This window comes from Podarcis pityusensis (assembly GCF_964106645.2).
Source record: "Podarcis pityusensis genome assembly, chromosome: 4".
Lineage (NCBI taxonomy): Eukaryota > Metazoa > Chordata > Lepidosauria > Squamata > Lacertidae > Podarcis > Podarcis pityusensis.
Window position 1 is genome coordinate 63,915,120 of NC_138027.1, and position 12,603 is coordinate 63,927,722.

Sequence of the window (12,603 nt, forward strand, 5' to 3'; positions counted from 1 at the left end):
GGCGGTAGCGCATCTGCGCCGTTTCATTCTTTTGATGGCCAAGATGGTTTGGTTCCTTATCTGACCAGATAAGGCGACTCGCCTCCGCCTCTCTTTTCTTTCCCGCTGCCTAAAGCAACAGGAATCCTGAATGTTGCACACTGGCTTTGCATGTGGCGTCCTCTTTACTGGGTCAAGGCGAGCAGCTGTCTTTTCATGGCCATTTCCAGAGAAGCGGGCGGGCGGGGGAAGGGACAGGGAAGGTGCTGCAACTCCGCTGCTCCAGCCAGAGAAGGTGAAAGAGAGAGAGGGAGATCATGCTTGACCAGAGGGTGGGAGCCTCGGTGGTATCCTGTACCACCATCGGACCACCTAGGTTGGGGGTGGGTTTGCCAGGCGGAGCTGGTGGCGATGGTGCGCTCTTCCACCGGATCGCTTCTCGACTGATGGGCGAGATCCCCGGCGTCCAAGCCTCCCTCCTGCAGGCGAGGTGGGGCTGGGACTGGCGAGGCCTGGCAACGACGGCTCGCCAAGGCCTTGGCTTCCGGCTTGGAAAAAGAAAGCCAGGTCCGGGGCGCGTTGCTGCTTTGGTGTGCGCACCGACGAGTCTCTCTCCCTCTCTGTCTGCTCCCTCCCTCCCTCCTTCCCTTCCTCTCTCTCTCTCTCTGCGCCTCGGATTTGGCGCTGAGCGGCGGAGGCAGCTGCTGCCGGGCTCTCCTGCGCGCCCGCGCCCCCTTCTCCGCCGGCCGCCTGATCCCTCCTTTGGCGAGCCGTTTCTCGTCCCCTCTCAGTTGACCCTGCCATGGAGCAGAAGCAAATCGCGTGAAATTACCTCCGAGGATTACATCGCCGGGCCATTGAAAGCCCCCCTCGCCCCTGGTTTACAAACCTCCTAATCCCGTGTCATTCGGCGGCTGCAAACAAACCCCAAGCGAAAGGCCCCCTATTTAGGCTTCCCAGCTGGGTCGGGGGGCGCTTGGGCGACGGCGATTTCTCTCTTGCTTGCTCGCTCGCGCGGGCTTTTTCTTTTCAAGGGAGCCCCGGACTTCCTGCGAGCTCCCCTATATATATAAATATATATATATATTTAAGAGGTGGGGGTGGGATAGCACGCCTGACAAGGCCTCAAAGCAGCTCCAGAAGCCTACGACCTTTTCCTTCCCAGAAAGCTGGGCTGCCCTGGGGGGAAAAAAGGACGGGACCCACCACCAGAAGCTCGCCTGGCGGATGGCTGAGGTGTTCTCGTTTTCATCCAGCTGTGAAGATCTGCTCATTAATGGAAGCCGCCTTTGGCGCCAAAGAAGTGAGGGAGGCTCCCCCGCAGCCAAGCCTTCCCTCGAACCCGAACCCTCATTTCACTTCTTCTGTTTAAGCATAACAAAATTACAGCCGAAGCCGGACCAGGCTGGCTAGAAACCTCAAATTGAACCCTCCCCGCGCCCTTTTTCTTCAACATCCTGTGGGAGGTGCATTCCCCCCCCCCCCCACGCGGCAGCATCTTGGGCTGCAAACAGCAGGAGTGGCTCCTAATCACGGTATTGTTTTCTTCAGCCGTGAGGAGTGGATGTGGCAGTACTGTTTCACATTCGTTGATCTGGTGGACTAGCTAAGAACAATCCATCCCTGAATATGGGTGGGACTGCATTCAACTACAGAGCATCCTGCAAAATTCTGTGCATGGGATGTTCACTCAAATTTTGTATGATGAAACTGGCTTTATATAGACATACATTACGCAACCAAACCTAACAACTGTGCTAATGCGCAAGGGGGAATCTAAAGTTGAGGTTACTAGATCACAATGCACCCAGGCTTCTCTAGTCTGTAAGAGAGTCCAGTTTACCCACCAGAGGAGGAATGTGGGCTGATGTTTCCACAAGATGACTCTTCTGGAAGACTCCTGAGATAGGATGGCAAAGGCCTGGCAGGTGGATTCTCCTCCCCTCAGTTCACACTCGCACACGGTGGGCTCTTCAGCATGTTTGTTTTTATGAACCCACTGCAGTTCTTCCAAATAACCATACATTTAACTGACAGCATCTTATACACATATATATTTTGGAGTGTAAAAAAAACCATAGGTACAAAAATATTTTTATGGAAAAAGAACATTTGCCCCTGGACATGATTAACAGTAGAGTTTGAAGTGCATATTTTACTTTAAAGAAAAGGGAATCATTATCAATCCATTACACATTAAGAAATGTCACTCAGTCATTTTTATTCATTCGGCAGAAATCTTTGTAAAAGCCGGAATCATACTTCTGCAAGCAGCAATTTTGTTAATCCAGGGGGGTTATTACTCTGGTCCCTTATTAGGATCTATACTACTGCCAAGCAATCCTATAACCGTCTCAAAAGAAGTTTACCTTCATGTTATAAAACCAGTAGTGGTATTTATACTGTGCAATAATTAGTGTATTACTTGAATCCACTAACAGGTTCATTTTATCTCTGCACAAAACCTCTAGTCTGCTTATAGAAAGCTTGTGCCTCCTTTGGCGCTGTTAAAGTGGTGAAAGAGTGAATGAAGGCTGGTAGCACTTTCTCTTTTTGCCTTGCCTTAATTCCCATCTCTTTTTGCTCTCATCCAATTAGTGCAGTGTATTAAGCAGTTTATCATCTCATAGTCAGCTATTGAGAGAAACAAGGCGAACACTTTGCAATAGAGCCTGCTCTCCTTTGACACCCTCAGGTACTTACATATTCCACTGTGCTATGAATAATAGAGGAAGAATAGAGCACTAATTCCCTCATCAAAGAATGCCTTGTCTGCTGCTTTGCTCAACAACACCATTCTGATCAAAAGAAAAGCAATAAAGCTTAGCATAACAAAACGAAACCTACTTATTAGCTTAGTGGTTAAATTAATGCAGAGCCGCTGCTATTCAAAACCAAGGTTTGAAAACAGCCTCCAACAACCTGATAATGCTGCCTTCGGGATGAAGGAATTTTAATCTGAAATTTGAAGCTGGCACAGATGAGTTAATCTATTAAACAGCTATAAGAGGGGCGCAGGATGAGCGGTTCAATTAAGAAATATTTAGGTGCTCGACAGAAGAGAGGCAAATAAGGCCAGAAGAAAAATGGGCTGAAGTTGAGAAATAGGAAAAGTCAGTTTTCCTCCCAGCAAAATATTATTCTGGCATAGGACAAAAATAGTTTGATGGGTTCCTTTCTTCTTTACTAACACATAAACACTTGTTGTGAAGTCCAGCCTCTGGACTTACATATCAAAAAATCTCACCCTCAGCAAAACTTTAGAATTATGGGACAGAAATATGAGGAGTGTGGCCAACTCAGTCTAGAACATCTCTGGGGAAACCAGACTTGTTTTCTTAGCAACCTCAGTTCAGTTGTAGCATGTATTTTACACCACGTGTTTTACATATTTATGAAAATCAGCTTACATATACTGTAGAAAGATGGCTTCCCATTCCCCAGCCTTTCAAGGGTTAAAATGAGGTGAAACATTCAAAGGCGGCTGCTTAGTCAAGGACACACATCTGGACTCTTCAGATTTTGTCTGTCTTAAACACTAGATGTTACATTAAGTTGGGAAAACAAGGCTTTATTTAACCTATTCAAAACATTCTTCCTCTAATAACTGAAGATAAATGCGAAGTGCCATTATGGCATAGGTATCTTTACTAGATTTTCAAATTTACATTTTGAGAGAGAGAGAAGCATGCTTGAAGATGATCTTTCATTTCTTTTTTTTCTATGTGATATTGGAAAGTTTGTGAAAAGACAAGCCTTGCTGGAAATAGCTCTAAAATGTGTATCTGTATACAAATAAGTTATTTTTCATTTTGATCATTAAGACATGCCTATTTCCTATCATATTTTACAAGTACATTTATTTTGCTGGAAAATGGAAAACACAATACATGTGTAATGCTTTTAAATATATATGGCATTAGCCAACATTTCTCATTAGACCCATTGAACTCAGTGGAGCTAATTAACTTATATGCCCATTGATTTAATGGGTCTATTCTTGAGTATATGTAAAGTGAACATCACTCATTGCCTTTTTCTCACTCCATTAGAAATGATGACACACAGGCTAGGTTATTGCAGTAGGACTACCTGTATGATGTGAATGGAAGTAACCAAGCATGACTATCCAATAGGCATGTTGGGGGTAAGAGTAAAAATGGAATATTTGGCTCTTTTGCATATAGGAAACTCATTTGCAAGAGGGTTTCTCCATTCACTTCAATGGAAAGGTCAGACATGCATATGCCTTTCTTATGCATGTGGGTCTTCTCTACCAAAATATAGAAGCCTTTGCAGGCAGGGCAGTTCTGAAGGCTCATGTTTCCACAAGTGGTACTTGAAGCAGGTATAGTTAAGAGCACACAATAACTGATTTCTGAATGAACCAGATACATAAACTATTAACAGCTGAATTAGATGTGACATGCCTGCCCAAGTCTGTTTATTTGTGTCAGCTCCACTCAACATGGGGATATAGGTTAAAATTTGCTTCACAGTCAGTCCAAGGCTATTTAACAGTGTGAGGGGGATATTCTTAAATCCCTGAAATGTGTCACTGTGTCTGTATGTTGATGATGACCAAAGGTTTTTATGTCAATATATTAAGTTTGCATTTTGCCAGCAGATATGTGCTCCTGGCTCCCGCCGCAAATTTCACCACCTCCAAGTTGAGACTGGTTTGGAACTCCCAGAGCTTGCATTTCATTCAATGTGCTTATTAGGTTGCTTTGTACTAGAATGCTGGCCACAGTAACGAAGCAGATTCTTTGTCCCCAATTTAAAGGAAGAGAGATGTTTTACACTATTCTATTAACTAGGAGGTATTGGATTACATTCAGGATTAAATTGCCTTATTTCAGAAGAGCATTGGGGAAGTATCCTAAAAATTTTGCTGTTTGTCAATGAGCAAGTAAACACAATTGAAAAAGGCTGTAGTAGCAATGTCACCAAAAGTGTATTCCCCCACCCCTGAAGTAAATAATTTAAAGATGAAAATGTGTAGTGTAAATTGATATCACTGTGATATCTCACTGATATGTTGTCGGCGCATACCCACTGCAATTTTCTTACATTAAAAAACTTTATTATTTTCCTTTCAACAGTATAAAACTTTACACACACATTTAGAAATACTTTAGCATGCACCAATAAATGACGTTAACCTTTCTGTTCATTATTTTAATGGCGGTAAACAGATTAGACACCATTGTTAAATCTCTCTAAAAACTTTGCCTTGGCTTTATTTGCTTTATACTTTTATTTGTTGGCCGAATTGAGTTCCATTTTTATGTCGTTTCCATTTTCTCGCCACAGCAAGCACTGCTGTTTATTCTGTTGAACCCAAAGGAACCAATGTGTAACATTTAGATATGTGTGTGTGGTATGAAGAATCTGCTACATACATACAGTCTCCTTGCCCTGTACAAAAGTCAATTGGTGCTTTAGCATTCATTTCCATGTGGTTACTCTGCGTCTTTACAGCACAATATTTATTGTTTGAATGAATACTGTTTTGTGGAAAAATTCCCTCAAATACAGGTTCAAAAATAAAGATAACATTAGAATCAAGTATTAATAGGAAGAATTTGGCTTTAGTATTGTTTTTAACTGCTGTGTATATGATCATGAAGTAGATAAATTGTGAAAAGAGAAAACATTAGTGCTCCTACTGAGACCTCCACTAACCTCTTTTCCTGAAAGCACCTCTACTAACTACCCTGGAGCAAAGTCTAGGATCACTTACATTCCAGCAACTCTCACTGGGAATTATTCAATTAAAGAAGCTATTTCTCCACCCCTTTCTTCCCTTCTAGGTCCAGATATACAACAAATAGATATTTATTGAAAAGTAAGTGGTACAGGTGTTCAGTATATATACTGACTTTTAACATGACATTTTAATATTTTTTACCATCGAATAAAGCCAATATTTGACGTATACTTGTGTGTTTTTAAACAAGATACAACAACACTAGTGTGTATCTATAGATGGAAAACTAGAAATGAAAACAAGGAAGATATTTGCCTACAAAAGAGTCCACAAAAGCCTTTTGTTCTATTCTACCCACACACAGTGCTTAAATACTGGGATCTCCCACAGATTTTACTATATTGAATGTCTGAAAGAGTTTGCCGAGGTTCACTTCAGAGTAGCTGCTCACTGACAACCATTTGTCTACTGTGCTCTTCAGTTTTTTGTAGTGTTCCTTGGTTTCTTCCAGCACGTTGTTATTCACGCAACCTGTTGGGAGAGAGAAATAACAAACTGAAAGATCAGAAAAAGGAACTCATCATTTTATAGCCACTAATCCCAGGACACTCTGGCCTTTTAAAACACACTCTGGTATAGGGTTACCGACTCTCAGAACCCAAATTTCCCAGACTTCTATTCAACATGCTTTTTTACTGAGCTTCCTCTTCTTCTGATGCTTACCTTTTTTTTCTTTTTTTCTTTTTAAAAAAAGTACATTGGTCAGCATGTTTAGGAGAGTGTCAGACTTGTTACTTACAAAGAGACTGAATCCAGCTCATCGGGGAATTAGTCAACCCACCTGTCATGCCCCAACTGAATTGGTGCTATACCTTCTGTCAGTAAATGTCAGGAAACACTGTCCATTAATGCTGAATAAATGGGGGTGGGAGGGGGAAGAGAAAGAGGATGAGGGAACAGTTTACCAGAACCAACAGATAGTAGCTTCTCTTTAAAGAGTTTAATTTAAAAAAAAAAAAAAAGCAAAATGCTGCTTAATGGCATGGTTGCCTGGCAATCTGCTTTCTATGTACTGAACCCTCTTCATTGATCGGATTACTGAAAATATTTGCAATAATGCAGGATACTGGGAACTTGCCTTTACATGCCTATTGCAAAGCATGTGGAAGTTACTGCAGAAAGGTATTCTCGGAAACTATTAAGATAAGATGCGCATTCTTCCCATATCTCAAACTTCAACTTTTCTTTTATTTTACAAGTCCATTTTAAGTGATAGGCCTGAATCAGAACATATGAAATTATCTTGATGCATTTTTAAATGTACAGTGGTACCTTGGGTTAAGAACTTAATTCTTTCCAGAATTACGTTCTTAACCTGAAACTGTTCTTAACCTGAGGTACTACTTTAGCTAATGGGGCCTCCCACTGCCGCCGGAGCACGATTTCTGTTCTCATCCTGAAGCAAAGTTCTTAACCTGAGGTACTATTTCTGGGTTAGCGGAGTCTGTAACCTGAAGCGTATGTAACCTGAAGCATCTGTAACCCAAGGTACCACTATACTTGTGTATTTACACCACTTGAAAAAATACTTGCAGATACTCCCCCACCCACTGTAAGTGTTGTGTGTATACTTTAAAGACTGTGCAAGTGCAGTGGAATAGCAAACATGTTCCGTGTTTTGTTTAGATTTCTAGGGAGCCTTGTTTGCTTCCCTGGCTATCTTAAAAAAAAAAAGTTAAAAAATAAGAATGCCAAAGGGAAGAAACACGGGTCACACTGTTTATCCTTCTAGCTAATATAATGCACTCTGCAAGCAGCTCTCTAGGTTCTCATATAGAAGCATTTCACATCACCTGCTACCTGGTCCATTTAACTGGAGATGCCAGATACTGAACATGGAACCTTCTGCATGCAAAGGCATATATGTTTGTTCTACCACTAAGCTAGGCTCATTTCCCAAAAGATTCAGTGATTCAAACTTCAACATTTCATCATGTTTCCCCCACTAATAACTCAGATAAAGTGCACACATATTGAGTATAGTGAGTTTAAGCGCCTAAGGACTGCAGGTTACTTTTGTGCTGGGATATTTCAAGGAACTGAATTGTTTCAAGACATAGGAGCCTATAAGAGAAAAACAACATCACAACCACCACCAATTGCTTGGTAGTGAACATCTAGTTTGTGTTCTACTGAATAGATGAACTGATTCCAATTTGAATGTTTCTGCTGTTTTACTGAAGGTGTAAAATGGAGAAATAAGCAATTTAAAAAGTAGGAAAAGGATCATATGACTAGACATTGTATTTTACTGAAAGAAACTGAGATGCATGATCAATAGATCACTCACCGATAAGCTAGCACAGCATAATATTGAATAATATATATATAACCACTGAACAAGAAAGCCTCCAGTTGAAATATCACCTTTGCTAAAGTCAGTAGTTGGTCTTAGCCAAACCACTATTGTCAGAGGCCAAATTTGCCATCTGCAATATGGGAGCGATAATACTGGCCCTTTTTAAAGGGTGTTAAGAGGATTAGCGAGATAATGCATGTTAAGTGTGTAGGTACATAGTTTGAGAGTCCTCTTAGATCTTGCTTTGTACTTAGAATCTCAGCATGGAGTCAGGAGTGCTTTTGCATAGCTTAGGCTGTACTTCATTCTTGGAGCAGCACCTGGTCACAGTCATACAAGGCTGGATTATTATAATAGGCCGTATGTGGGGCTACCTTCGAACTGTCCCTCTGCCCTTAGTAGTAGAATCTACTCTGTAAACTATCCTTCAATATTAAAAGTGCAAAACAGGCAGCACAGCAGATAAAGGACTGAATCCAAAATTCCATCAGTGGAGTTCTGGCCATAGAATGAGATGCTCTCCAATCTGAGCTCTCCCTTTTCCCCCACAGCCCTGTGTGATCCCTGAAAATGGGTTGAGGCACCCTCTGGAGCAGTGTGGTAGGTAGCACAGCAGTCTTCAGGAGGGCATGTTTGCATCCAACCTAATCAAAAAGCCAAGGGAATAACAAGTCTTTTCGTAAATTCCTTTTGGTACCCCAGCAGTGTATAAATTTTATGAAATGAATAAATAAGTCACAGGCTAGTCAACTGAAAGAGCAGCTGGAACAAATAAATGTTCACTTGGTATTTAAATGCCATTAAGCAGGGGACAAGAGGCCACTGTCTGAACACACATAAGGCCCTTTCCTACGTACCTCTGATACTGAGTCAACAGGCAGACTTATGTGGGATATGGTCATCAACTATCGTAGTCCCATGTCATTTTGGGCCTAAATGGTGATAACCAGTACTTTGAATTGGGCCTGGAAATGGGCCAGAAGCTAGCGATACTGCTACCAAAACCCTCACCCAGCTCTGGTTAAAATGGCTGCTTGTGTTTTGCACCAAGTTCCCAAATGCTTTTAACTGTAATAATGCATATTATATTAAGAAGTCAGAAAATCTTAAAATAAATTCTAACATTTTAAAATCCTTTTTGGTGGACAATTCTTAATCTTAATTCAGGGTTTTACTGAAAACTTAAAAGCTGTCTTACATGTATTTCTTTATAATGTTTTATCCCACTCTTGCTCTCAGGGTAATGTGGACGGCTTTCTGCTTCCCTTTTTTCTTAGCAGTCCTGTGAGGATGGTTAGCTTGAAAAAGAGTAACTGAGCTAGGGCCCCCTGTTAACTTCATGGCTACGTAGGGTTTTGAACCTGACTCTACCCCACTCCTAGTCTAAAAGCTAAAATTCTCTACCAAATGGGCAGTGCCCATTGCAGATATGGGAGTCGCAAATCCTGGAGCCTGAGAATGCCATGTATTCAGTCTTAGTTCTTTCTCACTGCAAAAAAAGGTCTGAAGAGGGTTTTGTTCTTCATTTCCTGCTAACTGACTGCTTCTATTTTGTTGGTAAACGTCTTTGCACCTATCACTGAGATATGAACCTAGTGTTCCTCTGATGTGTTCATACAGCTCTGCGTGAGGAGATATTAGCCCGTTTACCGGCACAAAAGAGAATGGCCATTGGCCTGATCCGGCAGGCTCTTCTTAAGTTCTCATTCTGCCATTAAGCCATTATCCCAAAGCATTAAGAGATCTGCTATCATTAAATACCCTATACAAATTGGAAGACCAGAATAGTTGAATATCCAATACATCAGGATATTCTTTAATTGCTGAAATATGCTGAGGATCAAAATTTTAACATCTAGTGTTTAACAAAATGAAGGCCACTATATATGTCACTATATTGTAATTGTGTTGCAACATCAAATTTCAAAATGGGGGTAGAACTGTCCAGAAGCAGTCTGTTGCATTTAGAATACAGTGGTACCTCGGGTTACGTACTTAATTCGTTCCGGAGGTCCGTTCTTAACCTGAAACTGTTCTTAACCTGAAGCACCACTTTAGTTAATGGGGCCTCCTGCTGCCGCCGCAGCACCGGAGCACAATTTCTGTTCTCATCCTGAAACAAAGTTCTTAACCCGAGGTACTATTTCTGGGTTAGCGGAGTCTGTAACCTGAAGCGTCTGTAACCCAAGGTACCACTGTAATGTGTTACTGAGCAAACAATATGATATTGTTCAAACCATTTTTAGTCCCATAGTCCAGGTACACGTGTACACAATTGTAGACTAAGAGTTGCATCCAAGACAGGTCTGCTCAAAATAAGACCCATATAAATGAATGAACCTAAGTAAGTCATGTGTATTAACTTCAAGGGGTCTACTCTGAGGAGGACTAGCAGTGAATACAACCCTACAACTGCAATCCTAAGTAAACTTAGTATGGACTTATTTCTGAATAAACCTGCTTTGGATTGCAGGGTTTCCCCTCTACTGTTTTCTACGCTCTACCTCTGTGTTTCTATTCTGTTTGACAATATCAAGCTACATTTTCTCTTCAATGGCTTCATATGGCTTTGCCATGTTTTATACAGCATGGATTTTGTGAACTGCATCTAAATATACACATTTACTCATATTAGATCTGTTAGTTATCTCCTTCGTTTTTTCCTTCCATCCCCCTTTTTATGCTATCTTAATTAGATTGTAAGCCCGTGAGAAGGGCTTTGTCTGTTTTATCTTTGTACAGTGCTTTCTTCTTAGGCACTGTATCAAATCATCACATCATCATCAAATTTACACTGGGAGACACAATTAAAAAGCGTTTCTGGTTATCGCTACAGGAGCTGCTCAGTTTTGTTCACTATATTTAAACATCAACGATGCAATCCAAACAGAAGTAAAATATAAATGGAAGGAAATTAAGCAACGGCTTGTATACAGAGAGTTATATGAATGTGTGCAAAGTGCTACACGCACAGAGGCTGTGTTGCCAGGTCCCCTCCTCCCGCAGTGAGTGTCCCTTGAACATAATAAAATTACTCTGGAGAGCTCTAACCTTTGGGTGGTCATCTTAGCACACATGGGGAGCTGCTGCCAAAAAAAAAGGGAAGGGGTTTGAAAAAGTCTTGTGCAGGGAACTTGGCTAAGATGTCCAAGGTAACCCCCTCTTAAAAACGTTTAAAAATATTACTGCTACCGAGAGTCAAAATTAAAAAGAAAGAAATCTAATCAAGTGTGCTAATGGTAGAAAAATAAGGAACTATGTGAACTCAATGAGGGGATGTTTTAGTCTGAAATATAAAACAAAAAAGAGGATCTACAGTACAGTATTAAATTCAGACCACAGCTATATCTGCAGTATAGCAGTACTATGCATTTGAATGACAGAAGTGCATCCGATGACTGGGGAGAATAGATTTAAAGAACTGTAGTAATATAGAGGAGGGAAGATGAGAGAGGACACAGCTCCTGATGTGTTTACCTCCTCTGCTGATGGGATATTGACTTTTCCCACCAGGTTGGTTAGAAAGGGGACTATTTGCGCTGCCACACAGCAGAGTAAGAATGACAACCAGCATCACTCTGTGCTCTTCTTAGTAAAAGACAATTGTGACCGCTGTATATCACACAGCCAGTCAATACTTTCAGGTTACCATACCATCCAACTTGGAGATGCATATAAAAGCTCACTTTTTCTTCCTAAATGAGACTTTAATCAATAGAGCAGTTAATCCTTTCTGAGAACAAAGTTGTAATATGACTGAAGTGGCATGTGGAACATTTAAATATATGTATGGAATACGGTTTTATAGCAGCTGAAACCATAGCTCTCTCAGACTTTCTATATTTATATTAGGGAGGGGGTGGGAAAACCCAAATACCTCTTTCACAATATCAATACAAAATGAACACAATGCAGACCAAAACAATTTTTAATAGGTATAAAATAGAGACCTTAAATATTACTAGGATTTTAATGAAATAAATGAAATAAAATTCAGATAGCATCAACAAATCTTTAAACCTAATTGGAAAATGGCCCTTTTCTGGTAACTGAGATGAAACACTGATTGACTTAGTTTGATGGTTGAAGCTAATATGATTGTGATCGTTCAATCTTGTTTCAAAATCTGAATTATATAATTTTCCTTTCAATAAATGGTGCCCACATAAACTGAAAGTAGAAACCAAGTATTTTTAATTGCTTTCATTTATATGGAAGGCTTTTATATTTTACATATAACTGAATGGACAACCAGGGTTTTTCATAATATTATTATTAATCAGCAAACCCACTCAATTATTGTGTCAAACAGCTTAGCTTTTATTAATGTTCAGTGTGTATGTTGTGTGTGCACACACAAAAATATATTGCACATATATTCAGTTTTAAATATCTTGGCATGCACACACATACATACTTAACATATACTACTACACTTGTGTCTTAAGGACCCAGTACACCATTCATATTTAGTTCTCATGCTAACAGTTTTATTTGAAGACTTAAAGAATATGCTAAATTAGAAACCATTAGGAACCATATTTTTACTTCA

General features: G+C 40.6%; 1 protein-coding gene across 2 annotated transcripts in view; it reads right to left on the reverse strand.

The window, feature by feature from the left end:
• The window catches only part of POLA1 (DNA polymerase alpha 1, catalytic subunit), a 193,789-nt gene that overhangs the window by 1,112 nt on the left and 180,074 nt on the right, over positions 1-12,603 (reverse strand). The window contains exon 37 of one of the 2 annotated variants that reach the window (XR_013985674.1): positions 1,186-6,223. Coding sequence is in view for 1 of the 2 variants with exons in the window: in XM_081003459.1 (XP_080859585.1) it covers positions 6,060-6,223 (164 nt within the window). In the remaining variant the exon portion in view is untranslated. Of the gene's footprint in view, positions 1-1,185; positions 6,224-12,603 lie in introns of those variants that run through there. The other variant, XM_081003459.1, reaches the window with a different exon arrangement.